The sequence below is a fragment of the Erpetoichthys calabaricus genome, chromosome 2 (assembly GCF_900747795.2).
Source record: "Erpetoichthys calabaricus chromosome 2, fErpCal1.3, whole genome shotgun sequence".
In the NCBI taxonomy this organism is placed as follows: domain Eukaryota; kingdom Metazoa; phylum Chordata; class Cladistia; order Polypteriformes; family Polypteridae; genus Erpetoichthys; species Erpetoichthys calabaricus.
In genome coordinates this window covers 5,047,042-5,071,146 of record NC_041395.2, presented here as the reverse complement: position 1 = coordinate 5,071,146, position 24,105 = coordinate 5,047,042, and the positions used below count along the sequence as shown (strand labels likewise).

General features: G+C 41.4%; 1 protein-coding gene across 1 annotated transcript in view; it reads left to right on the top strand.

The window, feature by feature from the left end:
• wdr11 (WD repeat domain 11) overlaps positions 1-24,105 on the top strand; it is a 95,931-nt gene that overhangs the window by 26,845 nt on the left and 44,981 nt on the right. Inside the window, exon 5 of the mRNA XM_028825604.2 lies at positions 23,523-23,709. Within this exon, the coding sequence (XP_028681437.2) occupies positions 23,523-23,709 (187 nt within the window). The remainder of the gene's footprint in view (positions 1-23,522; positions 23,710-24,105) is intronic.

Below are 24,105 nucleotides of genomic sequence, written 5' to 3'. Positions count from 1 at the left end.
CACTGAGATTGCCAAAGGTTATACTTTAATAGCACAAGTTACATTACTGCTGCATGTCACTTTAGAGCGACTTGGTGTGACGTTTGACTGTCATTGTGTTTTTATTAGTTGCTAAGAGGACGAGTACAAATCCTGGTTATATTTAGATTAGATTAGGTCATGATTATGCAGATGTATTGCCGGTGGTATAAAGGACCCCCCCAACTCAGTGTTGGAGTTTCACTGAGAGGATGGGCAGCGTTGTTCATAACGGCACTCTGCTTTGTTTTAAGTCTTTCTCTTTTGCTACGACCTCCAGGGGTTCCAGAGTGTGTCCTATATCTGAGCTGTTATTGGCTACATGATGATGCCGTGGTTAACGCTGCTGTGTCTTGGCCCCGTACACTCTACTAGGCCAGTGTCTGTATGCACATTCTCTACATGCCCGTGTTTTCCGTCTTCACATGTCTTGTAGCAGCGCTACTGGGTAAAGAAACTTCATCTCCCAGCAGTCCTTGTGGTGGCTCTGATTGGTCATCTGCTGAGGGTGCAGGGGCTGCTGGGGACAAGGAGGTCGATGTGACATTTAAAAGGGGACCAGTTATACAGAGGAAAGAAAGGAAGTTAGTTTGTGTTTGGTGTCTGGAGGTGCCCGTCTGTTTGCCGTCCCATTTTGCTACCTGTGCATTCTTGTCTTGTCCTCGATCGTCTCCTGATTTGGGTGTATGGACTGTCTGTTGTCTTCCTACTGTCTGAGGATTTGTTGATATCCTGCGCTCCTGATCCCACCACACGTCACCATCTCATCAGGAAATCCCGGTAGGACTCGCCTTTACATTCACATACAGCGAGCTGATCTCTGAACTCTCTACCTCCATCATGTCATTTCATCAGTTTCCATTTTTCATGGACTTCATCGTGTGCGTTTTCTGTTAGTGGCTTGTTATTGTTGAATTTGTGTTTAACTGGGGTGGGATTGTTGTAGTTGTCAAAAATTTCATTTAGTATTGTTTAATACAATCTGTTTTATTACTGTTTGCTGTGAGGAAGTGTGTGTGTGTCGGGCCAAGGCTGGGTGCGTTCCTGGGTTCCCCACCGAAAAAATGAATAAATCAGCGTCTTATTGACAGTGTGAATCTTAGCTGGGATTTTTAGTCTGCTACAGTCCGAGTTTCCCTTCCTTATTCTGGGATTCTGATTGTGCCCGGCCTTCTGTCCAGGGTCGTTTCCTGCCATACTCCCAGTGTTAATGTGCCCCTGTAAGCAGAGTTAGTAGATGTGGTGATTTGTGAATCTCAAATTAAACTGGAGGTAAATTGAAATTGAAGGTAGCCAGTGCACTTTTCATGAATTTGACATGCTCTATTTTTTTTTTTTTAATTTATTAGCCAAGTTCTGTTTTTGAGCTCTCTAGTCCGGCACTGCACTTTTAAATCTGTGCCACATGACGTGCCTATTTTCCCTTTGCAAAATGAGGTTTGGGAGATAAAATAAAAAGCCAACACAGCACAGCAGCCATGACTTATTTTATTGCTCCAGTGGCTCTTGAGCTGCCCTAATCTCATATTGGTGCGTGTGCAGGATTTAAAGATTTCTGTCGTGTGTTTGTTTAAGATTCATAAATGTGTTCACTGCCTGTTATGCTGTTTTATTAAAGCAACACCAACCACCGCGTGAAACGCAGTGATGGGCGATTTGAAGAAGAATGATTTATCGATGAGGTATCCAAGTTTATTTGTGGAGCACAGCCCTTGGCCTAATAAAAGGCCCGGTGTCGTCAGCATTCCCTGTCGTGCAGGTAGAGAGAGATTTAAAGCACAAGTACAGCTACTGCTCTTCTGGGTCACTAAGCCAGTGGTTCTTCAACATTATTTTCTCATGTCTCAGTTTTGCTTGTTTTGTGTCTTTGAGACCCTGAATCGCTACTGACAGAGTGGTCCCGCGAGGAGGGGAGGGTTTTCTTCTTGCAAAAATTGCTGCCGACAGTAATCTGGGTTTTTTTTTAGGGGAGTAGTAGAATTTGCTTGAACTGCCCACCGTGCCCCATTGCAGGAGAGTCCGCAAACTCTAAGCCACCCTTTGCCTTTGAGTGCTGTTGGGACCCAAATTCAGACCCCTACTTTAAGAACCTGTGCTCTAAACATGTTTATAGTGAAATGTGCTGTGTAGGACTTGGCATTTTACACAATTCATTTGGGGAAGGCTTAACTTTAGAAACATAACAGCAAAAAAGAATAATGCCTTTTATGTCCCTTTGTGTGTTCAACATTTAAACTTTGAGTTACTCAAAACTTAAGAATAGTACTTCTAATAATAACTGAAAATAATGTATTGTTTTTGCATCTTTGAATTGTTTATATGTGTGGTCGAAATTTAACATCTATTATAAAAAAAAAAATCTGGAGATGAGACTATTGCCAAGAGATTTTTTCAAGTCCTGCCCTCCTCTCAACCATTTTCAGTTAGCGGCCCACGCCCGCAGTCCCATCACCTCTCATTGGTGTGAATGCTTTTGTCAGACACAGTACCTGCTCTTTCAGCTCTTATAAATTTTTCCTCATTTCTAAGTTCTAAATAAAAGAAGACGTATTACAGTGGGTATAGAAAAGAATTCCCCCCCCCCAAAAAATATTCCCATTTGTTTTGCTTTACAGCCTTAAATGTAAACACACAAACTAATATTTTTTGCAGCTTTACTTACTCAATGCAATCTCTAACATCCAAGTGAAAGAAATCACAGCTACAGTTCAGAACAATTATAAAAAAATCAAAAACAAGAAATCCTGAGTGAAACTCCCCCCCCCCACCTAAACTCTGTTAGGTGTCAGTGCCCACCATTTCCATTGCGGTTACTGGCTTCCTCCCACCTGTGATCAGTTGTAATGAGTGTGATTAGTGAAGCTGTTCCTGGAGCATTCATTCCCTTGCTTGGTAGTGCAACTGACAGCCAACAACTGACTATGGGTGGCAGGCCACTTTCAAAAGATCTCAAGAGATAGAGTTGTGGACAGACATAAGGCAGGAGATGGAGACAAACAAATCTCAAAGGCTTCATCAATCCCAAGGAGCTCATTAAAGTCCATCATAAAGAAGTGTTTGGTACTACTGGACCCTCCAAACTGGATGGAAGAGCAAGGAGGAAACTGGTAAGAGAGGTCACCAAGAGGCAAATGGCCACTTTGAAGGAGTTCCTGGATTTTATGGCAAAGAGTGGTCATTAATGGTGTGCATGTGACAACAATTTCACAAGCGCTCCACAATTGTGGCTTGTTTGGGAGGGTCACAAGGAAAAACCCACTTCTCAAGAAAGGCCATGTTAAGGCTTGTTTGAGCTTTGCTAGAATGCACCTTGAAGATTCTAATGCCATGTGGAAAAAGGTCTTATGGTCAGATGAGACCAAAATCAAACTATTTGGCCTCAATACCAAACTGTACACCAATGCAGCTCACCATCCACAACACACCATACCTACAGTAAAGCATGGAGGGGGCAGCATCCTGTGGTGGGGGGCCTGGGGCTCTCGTTAGGGTAGAAGGAAAAATGGATGGGGCAAAATACCATCAAATTCTGGAGGAAAACCTGCTTCCCTCTGCCAGAAAGTTGTAGATGGGCAGAATGTTCACCTTTCAACACGACAACAACCCGAAGCACACAGCAAAATTGATCACACGGTGGCTGAAGGAGAAAAAAGTGAATGTCCTGGTGTGGCCAGTCAGAGCCCAGACCTAAACCACACTGAAAATCTGTGGAAAGATCTGAAGATAGCAGACCACCAATGCTCACCATCCAATGTGACTGAACTTAAACAGTTCTGTAGAGAAGAATGGGGGGCAAATATTGAGTGGGCTCAATCTAGGTGTGCAAAGCTGATAGAGAAGAATCCCAACAGACTCAAGGCTGTCATTAAAGCAAAAGGTGGGTGAACAAAATGACAATGACATTGAGGGGCGATCCTTTATTAATCTTGTTCATTTAATCTAATGTCTTGTTTTTGATTTTTTATAATTCTTCTGAACTGTAGCTGTGATATCTTTCACTTGGATGTTATCCGTTGCATTGAGTAAGTAAAGCTGGGAAGAAATATTTTTTGTGTGTGTTTTCATTTAATGCTGTAAAGCAAAAAAAAATTGGGAATATTTCAAAGGGGGGGTGGATTCTTTTCTATACCCACTGTATGTCCAAATCTTAATGAAGAATTTAATCCTGAAGGGTTATCAACAGAAGAAATTAGTACACGGGCAATCCTAGCACACGAGAAACAATGAAGTCAAAACGAATTAACGCAAAAATTGTCAATCGGTTACACGGCACATTGGTTAAATGCGTATCAATAGACTCTGCTGAAACAGTTGGTGGTGATGATGAGGAAGATGAAAACATAACATACAATATCACGAAGAATATCTACAACCGTTAACACCATCTGGTCTTCCATTGGCCGAATTACTGTAGAAAGAAGCACGTATCGTAATGTTATTGTGTAATTTATATCTGAGTGATGGGCTATGCAATGGGACAAGATTAGTTGTATTCAAAATTGGTCAAACAATTCTGACATGTAAAATTTTAACAGGCGACAAGAAAGGTAATGTAGTCCATCTTCACTAATAACATTAGACACCAAAGGAGATTGTGATATGCCATTCGTATTAAAATGTTAACAGTTTCCCGTTAGAATAGCTTTTAATGACAATTAACAAATCACAGAGACAAACATTCGAAAAAGTTGGTTTATTTATTAGAGAGAAAGAAACGAAATTCAATCACGGGCAGTTATACTGCATTGTCACAATGAAAGTCCAAATACAGAATCAAAATTCAATGCAATATTCTGCCAAAAATATAATTCAAAAAATTGTTTTTACTGAAGTTTTACAGTAAAAGTGTAAGTTTAAAAAGTATTTGCATGTTCATTTCAAAGCCAAACAGAACTAAATTGTATTACTCAACAAATATCACAACATGAAACATAATTTACTTTCAATTTATTATGTTTTACTATTTTTAACTATGGTTCATTACTCGCTGCAATGTAAAATAGTTAGTTCTATTATGCATATTTAACAATTCCCATGAAAATAACAATCTGTTTAAATTGTACATCCGCATCCCCATACGCGAGCGGCAGAGCTGTGAAGTGGCTAGCGTATAGTGCCCGCCCGAGGGGTTGGGGAGATAAACGAGAAGGGGGCAGAGCCCCCTATTCTTATTAAAGAAAGTAACGTCCCCTAACAGGACCAATCAGTTATCAGGCAGGACAAAAGCAGTTCATTGTATCTTTTAATTACTCCTCAGCAAAATGCCTTGGAGGGGGCATTCATTAAAAGCCGTCTGTTACAGCCTGGTCAGAGTGGTCAGAGAAACAAAAGACAGAGGTTCGTTTTATAAACCATTAAATTTTCAACCAGTGTCAATCAATACATACATTTTACTCTGGTTGGTTCACTGGTTTACACCCAAGTGATTTATGTAAAATAAAAGTCTGTTATATTATATTCTGGTTCTTCTTATACCTTTGAGTTGTGCCACCACCCTTGAAATGTCTGTGCCTATAACAACAGTCCATTCTTGTTGTTTATAGGACATCTGCTGACTTCTTAGTCGCACTTTAGTACATTTTGTGTATTCCATCAACCTTTCTTCTGGTACATTCTTTATTTACTTGACCATCTCCGTATTTTCCTAAACCAATTCTCGTATTTCAGTGTACATTTTGTTATTCACTTGACCTTTATCTCGTTTCTGATATTTACTAACCCTGAATGCTATGTTACCCTAAAATTATTCTTCCACATATGCCCTCCAGCCCAGACAGCAGATACTGTTCGTTGATTCTGTGAGTTCAAACTGAATCATTATCTGAAAATTATTCACAATCCTCACTGACTTGATACTTGAACTGAATGCCTTCTGGCAAACAATTCTTTCATTCGCTGACTCTTTTGAGTGTAGACAGAATTATTACCTACTACAAAAAGCCACTGATTCTCGTTCAGTTTATTCTCAACTTGAATTATTACCTGCAGATGATTCTTACTCACTTTAAATGTTAACATTATACAGAGTTATTGTCTGTTATACCTGCATTTTTATCACTCTTTAATTTAATATTGGTTTTTATCAGTATGCTGCTGCTGGAATATGTGAATTTCCACTTGGGATTAATAAAGTATCTATCTATCTATCTATCTATCTATCTATCTATCTATCTATCTATCTATCTATCTATCTATCTATCTATCTATCTATCTACAGTTAGGTCCATAAATATTTGGACAGAGACCACTTTTTTCTCATTTTGGTTCTGTACATTACCACAATGAATTTTAAATGAAACAACTCTGATGCAGTTGAAGTGCAAACTTTCAGCTTTAATTCAGTGGGGTGAACAAAACAATTGCATAAAAATGTGAGGCAACTAAAGCATTTTGTGAACACAATCCCTTCATTTCAGGGGCTCAAAAGTAATTGGACAATTGACTCAAAGGCTATTTCATGGGCAGGTGTGGTCTAGTCCGTCGTTATGTCATTATCAATGAAGCAGATTAAAGGCCTGGAGTTGATTTGAGGTGTGGTGCTTGCATGTGGAAGATTTTGCTGTGAACAGACAACATGCAGTCAAAGGTGCTCTCCATGCAGGTGAAAGAAGCCATCCTTAAGCTGCGAAAGCAGAAAAAACCCATCTGAGAAATTGCTACAATATTACGAGTGTCAAAATCTACAGTTTGATACATCCTGAGAAAGAAAGCAAGCACTGGTGAAGTCAGCAACGCAAAAAGACCTGGATGTCCATAGAAGACAACAGTGGTGGATGATCGCAGAATCATTTCCATGGTGAAGAGAAACCCCTTCACAACAGCCAACCAAGTGAACAACACTCTGCAGGGGGTAGGCGGGTGTATCGATATCCAAGTCCACCATAAAGAGAAGACTGAATGAAAGTAAATACAGAGGGTGCACTGCAAGGTGCAAGCCACTCATAAGCCTCAAGAATAGAAAGGCGAGATTGGACTTTGCTGCTAAAGAACTCTAAAAAAGCCAGCACAGTTCTGGAAGAACATTCTTTGGACAGATGAAACCAAGATCAACCTCTACCAGAATGATGGCAAGAAAAAAGTATGGAGAAGGCGTGGAACAGGTCATTATCCAAAGCATAACACATCATCTGTAAGACACTGTGGAGGGAGGCAGTGTGATGGCTGCCAGTGGCACTGGGACACTAGTGTTTAGTGATGATGTGACACAGGACAGAAGCAGACAAATGAATTCTGAGGTGTTCAAATTAATTGGGCGGTGTTTCATGATACAGATGGACAATGACCCCAAACATACAGCCAAAGCAACCCAGGAGTTTATAAAAACAAAGAAGTGGAAAATTCTTGAATGGCCAAGTCAGTCACCTGATCTTAACCCAACTGAGCAGGCATTTCACTTGTTGAAGACTAAACTTCAGACAGAAAGGCCCACAAACAAACAGCAACTGAAAGCCGCTGCAGTAAAGGCCTGGCAGAGCATTAAAAGGAGGAAACCCAACATCTGGTGATGTCCAGGAGTTCAAGACTTCAGGCTGTCATTGCCAGCAAAGGGTTTTCAACCAAGTATTAGAAATGAACATTTGATTTCCAGTTATTTCATTTGTCCAATGACTTTTGAGCCCCTGAAATGAAGGGATTGTGTTCACAAAATGTTTTAGTTGCCTCACATTTTTATGCAATCGTTTTGTTCACCCCACTGAATTAAAGCTGAAAGTCTGCACTTCAACTGCATCCGAGTTGTTTCATTTAAAATTCATTGTGGTAATGTACAGAACCAAAATTAGAAAAAAGTTGTCTCTGTCCAAATATTTATGGACCTAACTATCTATCTGTCTGTCTGTGTTTTCAATCTGAATCATTCCCTGTCATAGGATTCTCATTCACGTCATGTAGAACAGCCATTGAATCTCGTAGCTCATTTTCATACTCCTTGCCTCTCTGATAAGCCTAATATTACCATATTAATAATAAATCAATAAATTCAATGGCTGCTCTGTATTTGTTGCAATTTTTCCCAAAAATAAAAAACTCCTTGCCCTGGCTAGAGGATGAATCCATTTTGTTTCGGATATGTTTTCACCAATCAGGTAATAGCGTTCTCACAATGACCAATGATAGGTGAGCAAAGGGGTGGAGTGGTAGGGTGCTTGCGCAGACAGCGCGTTGCCACACTCACCACACGATGAATAGTAATAATACATTTTATTTATTTGTAGGCACCTTTGTAAACACTCAAGGACACCGAACAATAGATAAAACACACATTATAAACAAAACTAAAATACAAAATTTAAAAGACAGAGCAATTTTAGTCAAAGAGGAAAAACAGTGTTAAACAAATGAGGTTTAAGTTTAGATTTGAAAAGTGAGAATGATTCAATATTTCTAAACTCAGATGGTAGTGAGTTTCAGAGCTGGGGCAACCACATGGATTGTGACCCGATGCGCAGCGGGTGACACCTCAGCACCACTCTGGAACAGTGGGAGTTTTTTAAGGTGGCTGGAGTGCCAGTCCTGCCACCAACCCCCAGGCTGGAGGACCTCTTTGCAGGGCTGGATGCAGAGTTGTCTGTTACTGGGTTATTCTACCCAAAAATTAAGATTTTTTTTTGTTAATATGTTGCTTACCCCAGATAGGTTTAGTGCCACAAATCAGACAAACCCAGTGCTTGCTACTGCACCGCGCGTCCTTAGGAGCTGGAATACTGCATGAGTAGGCCGATCACCCAGTGCAGCTTCTTCTGCTCATCAGTTCACATCAACTTTGAAGTTGCGTCTGTGCCAGACTGTACATTCAAACAAATGGTTTTTATTGTCCAAGACAAATGCCAGGGTAAACGTTGTAGTGTTTTGGGGCATGTGAAATTTTGAAAGGGTTAGTGATGTTTTATTTTAAACAAAGCTGTTGCAATTTCCCAAAATACTTTCATTTTCACTTTCGTTCCCAATAAACCGTGCAGTAGCAATGAATACTCCACATCAAAGTTTGGTATCATAAAATGAGTCAGATTCTGTATTTAGTTAATTGATATTTCTTTATGCTATTAATCATCTCTGCTCAGAATTGGTCATATATTTGACGTCCTCCAAATTCACCATCCAGAAAACAGAAAAAATCCAAAGTGTTTCAGAGTGAATGCTGAACCTTGGAAAGCCCACTTATGACCCTGACTAACTTGCTCTGTTGTCCTCCGGATTTGCTCGGTAAAGTACTTGAAACTCCTCAAAGGGCATCTCCATGTCTCCTACCACACTCTTCAGTGCTGCTCCGTCACCCATGGCTCATCCTCTTGTCAGTGCTCGCCAGTGCAAGATAAACACGCTACAGACTTGAAATGAAGATTTTTTTTTTTTTTTTTTGATATACAGTTTAGGTCAGAAGTTTCCATACGCTGAGGGTGAATTCTTTAAAACTCACTTCATTTGCCCTCCACAGATTTTATAATAACAGAATATAAATTTGGCTTATTGTTTAAGACTTCTACACTGGGCAGGGCAAAAGTCATTTTTTCCACCAATGTCCACAGACCTCAAGAGTATTTCACTTTTTATTAACCATATCTCAATTCCAGTGGGTCACAAGTTTCCATACACTTTGTTAACTGGGCTCAGAAACTTCCAGAAATCAATGTCAAGCTTTTAGTCAATTAGACCATTAGCTTCTGATAGCCTCATTGGAGTCAACATATGGATGTGTGTTAAGGCCGACCATCAAACTCACTGCCTCTCTGCTTGACATAATGGGGAAAATCAAAGGAAATCAGCCAGGACCTCAGAAAATAATGGTGGACCTCCACAAATCTGCTTCATCCTTGAGAACAATTTCCAAATGCCTGAAGGTTCCACGTTCATCTGTACAAACAATAATACGTAGAGTATAAACACCATGGGAGCACACATACCACTTGGGAAGGAAACGAACTCTGTCTCCTGGAAAAGAACAGACTTTGGACAAAAAGTGCAAATCAGTCAAAGAACAACAGCAAAGGACCTTGGGAAGATGCTGGAGGACACCGGCAGATAAGAATTGATATCCACAGTTAAAGCAGTCTGACATTGACATCAGAAAGAAGCCCCTGCTTCAAAGTCACCATAAAAAGTCAGACTGCAGTTCGCAATGACACAAGGGGACGAAGATCAGACCTTCTTCAGAAATGTCCTCTGGTCTGATGAAGTGTTTGGCCATAACGACCATCGTTATCTTTGGAGGCAAAAAGTTGAGGCCTGCAAGCCAAAGAACGCCACCCCAACTGTCAAGCACGTGGGTGGGCACATCATGTTATGGGGGCTGCTTTGCTACAGGAGGGACTGATGCATTTGACAAAACAGATGGCATCATGAGGAAGGAAAATGGAGATACACGACAGCAACATCTCAAGAGCTCAGCCATAAAGTTGAAGCTCAGTCACAAACGGGTCTTCCAAATGGACAAGGACCCCAAGCAGACCTCCAACATTATGGCAAAATGGCTTAAGGACAACAAAGTCAAGGTATTGGAGCAACCATCAGAAAGCCCTGACCAACAAGGTGGCCGACAATCCTGTACCAGTTACACCAGTTTGGTTAGGAGGAATGGGACAAAATTGCAGCAACTTCTTGTTGGAAGCTATTGAAAGTGGACCCAAAACGTTTGCCTCATGCCAAACAATTTAAAGGCAAAGCTGCCAAACGTTCCTAAAGTGTCTGTAAACTTGTGACCCACTGGGATTGTGATATCATCAGTAGAAAGTGAAATACGTGGGAGGGTCTGTGAACATTGTTAGAAAAAAGTCGATGTCTTCAGCGGTGAGCCCAAATTAAAGTTCGTTAGGATAAAATCTGTGGACGGCTTAGAAAGTGAGCTGTAAAAAAATGAACCTGAAGTGCATGCAAACGTTTGACTTTAATTCTGAGGGGAGATGATCTTATTGCATGACATTTGGGGGTCAGAGCGCACCACTGGAGTTATTTTCAGTTTAAGGGCCTAGTGGAGTAGGATCCCCTCTGGCAGTAATGGGATTTGAACCGTCAACCTTCTAGAAAGCAGCGCGTATCCTCCACTCCTAAGTAAGCACTGGTACAATAACACAGATAAAAGGGCCACCGCAAACTTCTCCAAATCTACAAAAGCTGCTCCTTTATTCATTTATTTATTGATTGATTGCCATGGTGAAATATGGGATTGAAATCCGAGTCAGTCTGTATGAATAGGTGTGATAAGTGTATGTGTTGTGAAAGGACAAGACTGGACACACTCAAAAAGGTTTGGGGCATCCACCTGTATAATTTCCCTGGCTGCAAAAAAGCTTTTAAAGGAACAGAGATGTTCACAAGACTGAGTCCAAAACAGAACTGGTGAGGGTTTGCAAAGATGGCAGCTTTAAGGGATCAGACTGGAAGTGATGTTCTGCTGACGTCAGTCTGTGCGCTGGAAGTGATGTTCTTTTGGGTGCCGGAACGGGAAGTGACGTCATCAGCTCTGGTCTGTAGAGATAACAGGAGAAGGTTTAGTGTACCCCGCCACCCCCTGGCCTGGTGTTGAATTACGCTTTGCTTGGTCCATACAGCGTCCTCCTACTCGCACATGTGTGACAATGTTTAATATGTCACTGTGCGCTGTACAAATATTTTATAAATCTACTTTTCTTTCTCCTCACATGCACAGCTAACACAAAGCCAGATTTAGCACAGGGTGTCATAATTTAGAACTGCTAGGCATGCATTAGAGGACAAGACGGACAACTGCGAAATGGGCATTGTATACTATTTCTGTGTGTCAAACTCAGCATGAAACTCTATCCTCTGTGCCTTGTTTGGAATGAAGGGATTCACCAAAGTGGGGGCCTGCACATGGAGAAAAGGGATAAAGACTTGGAACATTGCCCGGCACACCTTTGAAACCGACCAGCGGATGGGAGATAACATCATCCGATTTGGAAAATCCTTCCAACGCAGTGACGAAAATGGCAGACTCTACACATCGGGCCCCCACTCCTGAACTGGGTTCTTGTCATGGCTTCCTTCGTCTGTTATGCCACGTAAGCAGTCATTAACTCTTTTAGAGCTGATGTCGACTTTTGTCAAAAGGAGGAGTTGATGGTAATTGAGTGTAAACTGTGACAAAACCAACCATTATGTTTTAGTTGGACTCTCGTTGCTAAAAGGAAAGTTGGATTAATTGGTTTGACCGAGATTTCCTGTGCTAGTGTGAGTAGCAAGGTGCAAACAATGGCAAAAATGGCACTGACATCTGGTGAGAGATCAAAGCGAATGCGTAATGTCAATGTCAATTTATTTATATAGCACATTTAAAACAACATAGTAATGCTGTGGCCAAAGTGCTTTACAATAATAGAATAAAAGAAAACAAAACAAATTAACATAAGACATAAATAGAAATACAATATATGAACATAAAATAAAATACATAATAAATAGAAGTAATGTTATATAATCACAAAGAGGAAACCATCAGTATTACTGAAGGTCACGGAATGCAAGTGACTAGAAATGAGTGTTTAATCTTGTTTTAAACAGTTCAATTGTAGACGACTCCTTTATATGATGAGGTAAAGAGTTCCACAGGCGAGGAGCAGCAGCTGCAAAAGCCGTGTCTGTCCCCCTTGGTTGTACACTTGGTACGAGGGACAACAAGAGACAGCTGACCAGAAGACCTAAGCACTCTAGATGGCTGATGTAAAACACACAGTTCAGATAAATAGGCAGGAGTGAGCCCATGTAAAGATTTAAAAACTAGCAACAAGATTTTAAAATCAATTCGAAAACTGACAGGCAGCCAGTGTAAAGAAGCTAAAATAGAAGAAACAGAGTCATACTTTCTTGCCCCAACCAGAAAGCGAGTGGCAGCATTTTGGACCAGCTGTAACCAGTGTATCAGAGATTTGCTAATCCCAGAATACAGCGAGATGCAGTATTCGAGGCGAGAAAAAATAAAAGCATGAGTAGCTATCTCAAGATCCCTAGAAGATAAAAAAGGCTTGATCTTACCTAATAGACAAAGTTGGAAAAAGCAACTCTTGACTACAGAATTTACTTGTTTCTCAGAAGAGAGGTTACTATCAAAGGTAACACCAAGATTGTGGACTTGAGGTTTGGAAAAGACAGAGAAAGAGTCGAGAAGTCCAAGAGCAATTTGGGCTTTAGCTGATGTAAAGCAAAACACTCCATGGACGTTTTACGAATTATCTCTGAACTGGACGATGACTCGTCAGACTCAGATTTTGATACAAGTGATTGAAAACGAATGCAAGGTTCCAGCTTCAGCTGATTGGTCCCCAGCTAATCGTTGTACTGACAATATTCGCCAGGGAGGACTGCCACTTAACAATGATAAGAGGTAGAAACCAGATTGCAATGCACTGTGACTTTGTCCCAGCCACGCAAAGACAGCCTGGCAGCAAGCCTGACGCATATTCTTAGCAAACTGGCAGCCACAGCATGCAGCAACAGACGTTTTATGTTGATTTCTGTGTGAAACCATTGCTTTTCAGAAACTTCATTTAGTGGAAAAAATATTCAGCCCTCAAAGAGTTAAAGAAAGCTAAGTTATTTCTCCTATGTGATTTCTCACCGCCGTATCACTAAGGGAGGGGTATCGCCTTTTTATATCGTATCTATATAGTTTCGGGTTGTGTAACACGCTGCAATTACAAAAGAACTCATTCCAACAAGGGAGCTAGCGCCCCCTGCTGGACACACTAGGACGCTAGGCTGAGTTCACAAGTGCAAGTGAGCAGACATTCAGAAATGACGGGATAGGACAATTCAGTTGAGGGCAATGCCACCTTTTTACTGCCCTGTGCCTGATATTGCAGATCACGACTTGTCATTTGCAGTAAGTCAGTGTCAGAGGAACAAACTCCACTCTCTTTAAAGAATGTGGCGGCACCTGGAAAAGGAGTGGCAAACAGAAGATCAGCTCCAGAGTATTACGTAGAAATAATAAAGAATTTGGAAGTAGACCACACATAAATGTTACCGTATTTTGTATTTATTTCCTTTACTTGATTTGATTATTCTTTCCCTGTCATCCATCTGTGTTGCAGTTTTTTTCTTTTACTTTGTACTCTAATGTGTTTGTTTTCTTAGCTGTGCAGGAAAACGCAAATTCCTTCATTGCTTACAATTTCATTAGCATAAAAATGTTGCAGTTTTGCTTTGCAGTTCAGTTATTGCTCTAGTTAAATATTCATTTGGCCTGCAAAAGAAAGCTTGTAAAGTGCGCTCGTTAGACGTGTTCATTGAAAAATGTCCAGCAGTTTAAATGTGGTTGTTGTTTGCATTATTTGTATTATTCTGTGTTTGCACAAGTTCATCTTGATATTGTTTCTATTATTTCAGTGTAAAGCTTCAGGCTCAGGAGTTTTTAACCCGAGTGACGCACATTACTCATTATTTTGTGAAAGGGGGTGGGGGGGCTCTGGAATTGTACACTTCAGCCACATTTGAGCTCATAGTGTTTGATGACATATCAAGGTAGTCGCACGCAAGGAAACACAAATTTCATTTTGATAAGAATGATGAGACAGTCTATATATATATATAAGCCAAATATTCATCATGAAATCTCCCAAACCATGAGGACTTGGGACATGAAATTTGGAATGTCGGTTACCCTCGACTCATAGGTGCTCACTAAGAAACAGTTTTAAAAATTTCGTGGTCCAAGCACATTCTGTTTGTATGTCTGTCCACATTTCATGAGAGAATTACTTAACAAATGTAGATCGGGTTGTTTTCTAGAATTTGCTTGAACTTTCCAGTTGATTTTGCGATTTCTGTCAATGCGCTAAGTACCAGAGTTCGCTAGCCGTACTGAATCCAACAGAGTGGCTATGGCCTGAGATTCCTACCTATTCACTTGCCAGCCTCTGTTTGAGTTGGTCTGCGTCTCGCCATGTGTTGGAATGCTCCTTGCCTCCGCTTAGCTAGCAGTACCTGTTTGTTCAGCAGACATTATCGTCTAGAAATTATTAAGGAGTAACGTTTGACGTTTTTTAAGAGAGATAGATCAGAGCTACGTGTGTTTTAGAGGGTAGTTGCTGATTGGCACAAATATCACGGCCATGTGCTTTTCTCCTCACACGGGGGACGCTCTCCCATCAGAGCTGAACACGATCAGACACAGTCCCAACGTGTATTGATTTTTAAAGTTTGTCCTGTTTCATTACTATGTGGGCGTAGCCACGGGGTACAGCTAGTAGTATATAAAAGATAAATAATGCACACTTACATAAGAAAAGTAGATCATTAAGAAAGGTGGAGTCCTTAAATTGTCTTTTTTAAGTTCTAAGTGTCAGTCCGATGGCCAAGGTGGATTTAAAAAAACAGTGAAATCTCCAGTTAAGCCGGAGACTTCTACACATGTAAATTGTAACAGTGCCAATCAAAGCCCACATGGAGCCTCAGGCTGGGGTAGGGGAGGGGCCCCTTGGTATCCAAATCTCAAACCCCTTGAGGTACCCCCTTGGTGTCCAGAGTGACGACCGGATAGTGAGCTCGAAGCTCCATAGCGCGTGCCACTTGAATTATATAAATGGCCCCCTTTGGCATCCATTTGCACGTTCAGTAAAATGGCTCCCCCTCAGTATCCAAAGTGCGGCAGTTTGGTTTGGGGAGGGGAATTTCCAGGGCACACGTAGACTTGAGTTACATAAAGAGAGTCCCGTGTAAAAGTGTGACGCCCCACAAGCAAGTCATTGCCAATGCGTATGTGTGTGGTACTTGTCACTTGCAAAAACACAAGACACAATGTCACCCCAGTGTCCAGAGCCTGCATTCAGTATTATTAGACTTCATGGGCTGAGGGTGGGAGCAACCTTGTTGGTGTCCAGATCGTACACCCCTTGAGTTACTAAAATGGCACCCCTCAGTGCCTATAGCATAGCGGCGGGGATTACTGGAGTTACATGCACTGAGCCCCTCAATGTAAAGAGTGCTCATTCAGTATTGTTAGGCTTTGAGGGCCGAGTTTCCTCTCAATGTCCATAGCATGCCAAGGAGAAGGGGGGTGGGTGGCATTTCTGGAGCACATGCAGCTCAAGTTGCATGATTGGATCCCCCCAGTGTCATGGGTGTGTACCCCTTAACCTTCATAAACGCCACCCAGATTGACCTGCTTGGTGTTATCATCAAAAGCAGGAAAGGCAGCCACTGGCCCCATTGTTATACAGCATGCCCTTGTAGCCATCTTTACAATACTTTTAGGTTTGTATTTATTTATTGTATTCTTCCTCCTGATCCACGCTGTAAGAGATGGGTGGTGGCCTAAGGTGGTGATCTGGGCAGCGATATTTATCTGCATTCTTAGCAAGTCCTGGGCATTTGCAAAAGTCATGGCTTATTAGGCTGTGTGCGCCAACACCTGCGCCTCCTGAAAGTGGCTTCACTGCTAGGTAGGCCTTTGTAACCTTCATGGCTGTTCAAGTTAACAGTGACTCGTGGACACCAGTGGAAACTAAGGGGAAGAGCATCGAGGAAACACAAAGAGTTATGGGAATCTGAAAAACAAACACTACCAGGACGTGAAGTTGAAGCAGAAACCCTGACAACCTTCACGAAGGGTCTGCACGGCATGTGGGGACAGCTTGGCGATTAGCTAAACAAACGAGTGAGAATTGGGGTGAATGGTGTGCTCTCGTTTTTCAAACTTGTTATGTTCATAAATGAACTGAAGGGTACTGTGAGCCTATGAATCTATGATGGGCTTATCAATGTGCCTGTGGCCCCCGTATGTCTGGACACAAGAACTGCTCAGCTGGGAGGACATGGTGCTCATTGATGGGCGGGATAGTGGACGTGCTGCTGCATTATAGGCCCCCCGGGCAAAGCAGTGCACTGGCACCCCCTACCTACACAACCACTCAGCAAGTCACAACATACAGAGATTAGCATGGTGGCCCCGGGCAACTGCCCAGCATGCCCATGCGTTAAGACAGCCCTGACCATCGGGCCTTATTCTATGTCAGCGGTTCTCAACCTTTCTAGTGCTGCGACCCTTTAATACAATTTCCCATGCTTTGGCGACCCCAACCGTAAAATTATTTTCGTTGCTACTTCATAACTGTAATTTTGCTACTGTTATGAATCATAAGGTAAATATCTGATATGCAGGATGTATTTTCATTGTTACAAATTGAACATAATTAAAGCGTATTGATTAATAACAAAAACAATATGTAATTATATATTGTGAAATATTTATTTCTAATTACAAATAAATTAAACTTTGTCTTTATGACTTACGTTTATTTGTTTTTCTTCATTGTGTATTGAACTGTATTCACCGTATTCATGTTGTATACTTATGAGAAAATGTGAAAAGCATGGCGTAGCATGCGTAACAGTCTTAATATAACAACAGTAAACTACATTTCTACAAAATTGTTGGGACAGTACGCGTAAAAGCCAACGTCAGTGCGAAGGTTGAGGCTGCTTCTTTCTCACCAGATCAGAAATTCTCGGGGCAGTCTTTGCAAGAGCACAACGAAGATCATCTTCTGCAACAAGTCTACTTCTGTATTTAGACTTGATAACCAACAAGCTGGAAAATCCTGTTTCGCAAAGATATGTTGTTGGAAATGGAAGAAGAAGGCGCAACACAGTCTCAGACAGAGCAGGATATGACTGCAAACACTTGATCCAGAATTTTGTAACTGACATTGAAGATAAATCATTTCTCGCTGCATTGCTGTTAATGAGTTCAATGAACTCCTCTTGTGCTGTCTCAGGAACATCTTCAACTTTGACTGTGAATGTACTTCTGGCAAGTGCAAACAGGGTGTCAGGTAGATTTGGAAAGTACGATGAAATTTCATCCGCAAGCATGTGCAAGTGCTCTTTCACAGAAATTATCATTGTAATCCTTTTGAAAGGTTCAATGTCATTTTCCTCAAAGAAAGCAGATAAGGTGGGCAATATGTAAATTTTATTTTCATCCAATTTTTTTTTTTTGCCAAAGCTGAAGTTTTATTTGGAATGATCGGATCTTTTCAGACAAATCGAGGCATGTTGCATTTGGTCCTTGCAGTGATAAATTTAACTCATTCAAGATGGCAAATATGTCCACCAAGTAAGCAATTTTCTGCAGTTCACTTTCATCGCTGAAAAGTGCTTCGAACTGTGGTCTTGCTTTCTGATTAAGAAACGTTTTTAGTTTATCAGGAAGATCAAAAACACGTTCTAAAACTTTTCCTCTCGACAACCATCTCACTTCAGTGTGAAATAGCAGAGCATTGTTGGACGCATCCAACTCGTTACAAAGTTTCGAAAACAGTCGACCGTTTAAAGCACTCGCTTTTACAAAATTGACGGAACTTACAACGCTTTTCATTACTTCTTGTAACTCTTGTGGCAGCGTCTTCGTTGCTAATGTTTGCCGATGAGTTCCGATGACTTTTGGTGACTCATTCAGTACCAAACGTTGAAATCCAGACCGACATCCTAGCATAGCTGGAGCACCATCTGTGCAAACACCACAAACCTTTTCCCAAGAGATCTTATGCTCTTTCAGAAATGAACCAATTGTGTCAAATACATCACATGCAGTAGTTGTCGTTTCAAGAGGTTTCCAAAAAAGAAACTCATCTTTAAATTCGCCATCATTAATATACCTCACATAAACCAGTAATTGTGAACAGTTTGCAACGCCTGTAGATTCATCAAGCTGAATATTGGAAGTGGAGCAGATTTCATTTCCTGGATTACCTGATCAATAATATCAGCAGACATGTCACCTATTCTTCTGCAGACAGTGTCGTTAGATAAGGAAATTGCACTCAATTTCGTAACAAATTCGGCTCCGATCATAACTCGAATAATGTCTTTGGCCGCTGGCAACAGTAAATCTTCAGCAATGGTGTGAGGTTTCATAGCTCTGGCGAGTCTGAGAGCCACCAAATATGAAGCTTCAACAGCTGCTACGTTTTGTTGGTGGTACTTGCTGCCAGTGTCAAGTCTGGCTTTCTTGACTCTATCAGCTTTGCTTCTAAAATACTTGGTATCCTTGCCGGCAAAGCTCGGATGCTTGCTATCAAAATGATGTTTCAGCTTGTTCGGCTTCATAGATTTGGTTGATAGAACTTCATTACAAATAACGCATTGTGGTTTCTCAATTCCTGCTGTAATTATTGAAGTAAAACTATATTGTAAAAAATCGTCACTATATTTTCTTTTCTTAACGTTCTTCTCTATATGATCCATTGTCATGGGTTGGTTTGCTAATGAAAATATTCTATAACAATAGCTTCAATAACACGGACTATAAAACATTTATTTATGCTTTACTAATCAGAAACGGATGTGATTTCAATTACGTCACGAAATGCGTAAATCCCTGCAACGGCGTGATGTTACGTAAAACTGTGTACAGTAACGTAAACAGTTAAAAATAATAAAGTTACGACAATTAAAACGTTTGAAATTATTCTGATTCAATTGTCTGCAACATCAATCCTCGAATGACAATTATAGTAAAAAACTAGTAACTACCAATGGAAAAAATTTGTACAATAACAAGTTTTACACATTAGAATAGACAAAAACCATATTTCCAATGATCTTAGGCGACCCCTGGCAAATCGTCATTCGACCCCCAACGGGGTCGCGGCCCACAGGTTGAGAACTGCTGTTCTATGTTAATTACTGTTCTCTTATTTTAATTCTTACTTTGTCTTTTTTCTCTTTCTTCATTATGTAAAAGCACTTTGAGCTACATTATTTGTATGAAAATGTGCTAAATGAATAAATGTTGTTGTTGACGTGCTGGTCACCCTGCTGCCTTTGTAAGAGTGTTTTATGTTTCGTGTTCAAACCTCTTTAATATTAATATTTAAAGTTAATATTAATTAATGACATGAATTAACTTGAGGAGGCTCTGCACTTGTAAAAGTGCCTTTGTTTTGAAATCCAGCTGGCAGTCGTTATGTAGGGCTGTGTTGGGCATGCAATTTTAGTTACTCTTTTTAGTCTTTTATAGCTAGAGGAGACATTATTGGGTATGAAATTTGTATATGAATTTCTGAGACAAAAAAAAAGCATGAGATACGCATCCCCCCATCGTGTAAAGCTGCTCAGTCCAAATACAGCCAGCCTGAGTGAATTCTAGCGGGGCAGCTAAGATGGTGTGCCAGTCCAGGGTATGGCACATTGATGCCCCCACACACACAGTTGCTCTTTTGCATTCCAATGTTTTTATGAATACATGCTGGGAGCTTTTTGTGATCTGAAGGAGATTGAAGACTGCAAAGTGGTGGCAGGGGAAAGTGTAGTTAAGCAGCATAGGATGGTGGTCTGTAGGATGATGAGAACAACAACAACATTTATTTATATAGCACATTTTCATACAAATAATGTAGCTCAAAGTGCTTTTACATGATGAAGAAAAAGAAAAAAGACAAAGTAAGAAATAAAATAAGAGAACACTAATTAACATAGAATAAAAGTAAGGTCTGATGGCCAGGGAGGACAGAAAAAACAAAAAAAAACTCCAGAAGGCTGGAGAAAAAAAAATCTAAAAATGTGAATGGAGATCAAGAAGAGGAAGAGAGTGAGGGCAGAGCCAAGGATCAAATGGTGGAAGCTGAAATAGGAAGACTGCAAGGTTGAGTTTAGGGAGGAGGTGAGACAGACACTGGGTGGCAGTGAAGAGTCACCAGACAGGTGGGAAACTACAGCAAAAGTAATAAGGGTGACAGCAAGAAGGATGTTTGGCATGACTTCAGGAAAGAGGAAGGAGGAAAAGGAAACCTGGTGGTGGAATGGGGAAATACAGGAGAGTATACAGAGGAAGAGGATGGCAAAGAAGAAGTGGGATAGAGAGATGCAGAAAGTAGACAAGAGTACAAGGAGATAAGGTGCAAGGTGAAGAGAGAGGTGGCGAAAGCTAAAGTTGTATGAGAGGTTGGACACTAAGGAGGGAGATAAGGACCGGTGGGCTAGACAGAGGGGCCGAGCTGGGAAAGATGTGCAGCAGGTTAGGGTGATAAATGATAAATATGGAAACGTAGGAGAGGAGAGTGTGCTGAGCAGATGGAAAGAGTACTTTGAGAGGCTGATGAATGAAGAGATCGAGAGAGAGAAGAGGTTGGATGATGTGGAGATAGTGAATCAGGAAGTGCAACGGATTAGCAAGGAGGAAGTAAGGACATCAATGAAGAGGATGAAGAATGAAAGGGCCGTTGGTCCAGATGACATACCTGTGGAAGCATGGAGGTGTTTAGGAGAGATAGCAGTGGAGTTTTTAACCAGATTGTGTAATGGAATCTTGGAAAGTGAGAGGATGCCTGAGGAGTGGAGAAGAAGTGTACTGGTGGGCCGATATTTAAGAATAAGGGGGATATGCAGGACTGCAGTAACTAACTACAGGGGGAAAAAAATGATGAGCCACAGCATGAAGTTATGGGAAAGAGTAGTGGAAGCTTGGTTAAGAAGTGAGGTGATGATCAGTGAGCAGCAGGATGGTTTCATGCCAAGAAAGAGCACCACAGATGTGATGTTTGCTCTGAGGATGTTGATGGAGAAGTATAGAGAAGACAGAAGGAGTTGCATTGCATCTTTGTGGACCTGGAGAAAGCAAATCCCTTATGTATGATGGAACTTTTGATCAGAAGAAAATATGAAACTGGTTTTAAATTAAACGTCGTTGAAATAGCAGTAACTGCACTTCCTCAACAAAATTTGATCCACCTAAGACATTGGTGTGAGATTGGAGGAGGCAAGAAGATGTAAAAAACAAAAAATAAGTGTCACATTTTTGAACAGACATATAAGTTGGGGTCTGATTTTATAATCGATTTTTCGGGTTTCAAGACCCGACTTATACGTTAGTATCTACAGTGGGCAACCTGCATAGTGCTAAGTACACTTATACAGGCATCCCTGACCATTTCTCCATTTAGAGCCTGAACTGTCACTTATGGTGCCTGTGTCTGTGAGCAAAGAACAGTGATGTGCTGACTGTCAGGTGACAATGAGCTTGTAACTCATCTCCAGTCACTGGCACTACGATTAGTGAGCTGAATGACTTGACCTCAAAATGCCTGTCGTCTTTATCTGGGAAAATCTCAGACTAGATTTGTCATAACTGCATATACTGTAACATAAATTATGAGCGGGACAATGTAGATTTATATCCTTGAGTGGCAGCTGTCTTGGTTGGCCTTAGAAGCCCGAGTGGCAATCTGGCGAGGTGGATGAAATATCTGAGTGGCAGCAGGGTGGGCAGAGCCGGCACCATTGATGGCCCTGCACTGACATGACTCTGGCATAGCATTTTGGAGACTGTGGAAGATTGTGGGTTCGCTTCCCGGTTCCTCCCTGTGTGGATAGCGCTTTGAGTACTGAGAAAAGCGCTATATAAATGTAATGAATTATTATTTATTATGATGGCATGAAGTGCAAAGGACATGGCATTGTCTGTGGACTGGTACAAACTGGAGGTGATCAGGACTCTGTGGAATGTTGTGTTCCGTTGGCCGTCTCTCCAAGTACTCCATGACAGTGGCTGTGAGTGCCACTGGGCTGTTCATTCAGACAGTGCATTTCTGGTTTTTTTTTTTTGTTAGTTTAATAATTGTTGTCATTTTGAAGCAGGCTAAGACCAAAGGTTCAATCAGTGAAACACCACAGAAGGCACTGAAAACCTCTGCTAATTGCTCACTGCAGGTTTTCAAAGTACACACTGAAATTCCACCAGGACTGGGGGCCTTATCGACATGAATTAGTTGAAAAGTCTTCCCCTTTACATCACACACAGGAACAGAACCCACCCGTCATGTTGTAATTGAATTTTCAGTGGGCCTCCTACATTTTAGTAGTAATAAGTATAAAGCAGCCGTAATCCAAATCGGAGCTGGGTGCTCCTTCACAACTGCATTGTCTTTTTTGTTTGTTTGTCTGTTTTTCACCTGCATTATTATCATTCTTTAATTTAATATTATTTATTGTATCAGGGGTGGCACGGTGGCGCAGTGGGTAGCGCTGCTGCCTCGCAGTTGGGAGACCTGGAGAGCTGGGTTCGCTTCCCGGGTCCTCCCTGCGTGGAGTTTGCATGTTCTCCCCGTGTCTGCGTGGGTTTCCTCCGGGCGCTCCGGTTTCCTCCCACAGTCCAAAGACATGCAGGTTAGGTGGATTGATGATTCTAAATTGGCCCTAGTGTGTGCTTGGTGTGTGGGTGTGTTTGTGTGTGTCCTGCGGTGGGTTGGCACCCTGCCCAGGATTGTTTCCTGCCTTGTGCCCTGTGTTGGCTGGGATTGGCTCCAGCAGACCCCCGTGACCCTGTGTTCGGATTCAGCGGGTTGGAAAATGAATGGATGGATGGATTATTGTATCAGTATGCTGCTGCTGAAGAATGTGAATTTCCCATTGGGATTAATAAAGTATCTATCTTTCTATCTTTCTGTTTATTTTGTTCACAGCTCTTTCAGTTCTTCTCTCATGACAAGCTATATTATTCGATGCTGTGCCAGCTGGGCTCAGACTTAACTCTTAACTTTTCTTACTCTCTTCAGTGCTGACCAGTGAGGGCATTGTCTTCATCTCTGACTTCTCACCATCCAAAGCACCATTTAGCAGTGGGAAGAAAGTGTACATCTCCAGCCCGTATTCCAGTCCTGTCCACAGCAAGCCAGCTGCAGCCACTGGGGCCAAAAAGGCTTTAAATAAAGTCAAAGTGCTGATTACCAATGAGAAGCCCAGGTAAGTCAGAAGAATCCCTTCACTCATCCACCTTCTTTTAGGGTTGCAGGAGTTTGCCATGAAGCCACATGAATCCCACTTTGGCCTTGGGGTACTTAGCTTGACTCACCATCACCTTGTAGTGGTCCGGTGCCGCTAAGATTCACACTGTCGAGGAGACGGTGATTTATTTATTTTTATGGTGGAGATTCCAGGGACGCACCCAGCCTTGGCCCGACCTTCACGCACTCACAAACAGAGGAAATATAATAGCAAATAAAGAATGTATTAACACTAATAATGAAAACAATGATCCCAACCCCGTTCCCCTTACAGTGATTATACATTAAATACAACGAAACACACACAGCAAAGTCCATGAAAAATGGCAACGGATGAAATGTAATGATGAAGATA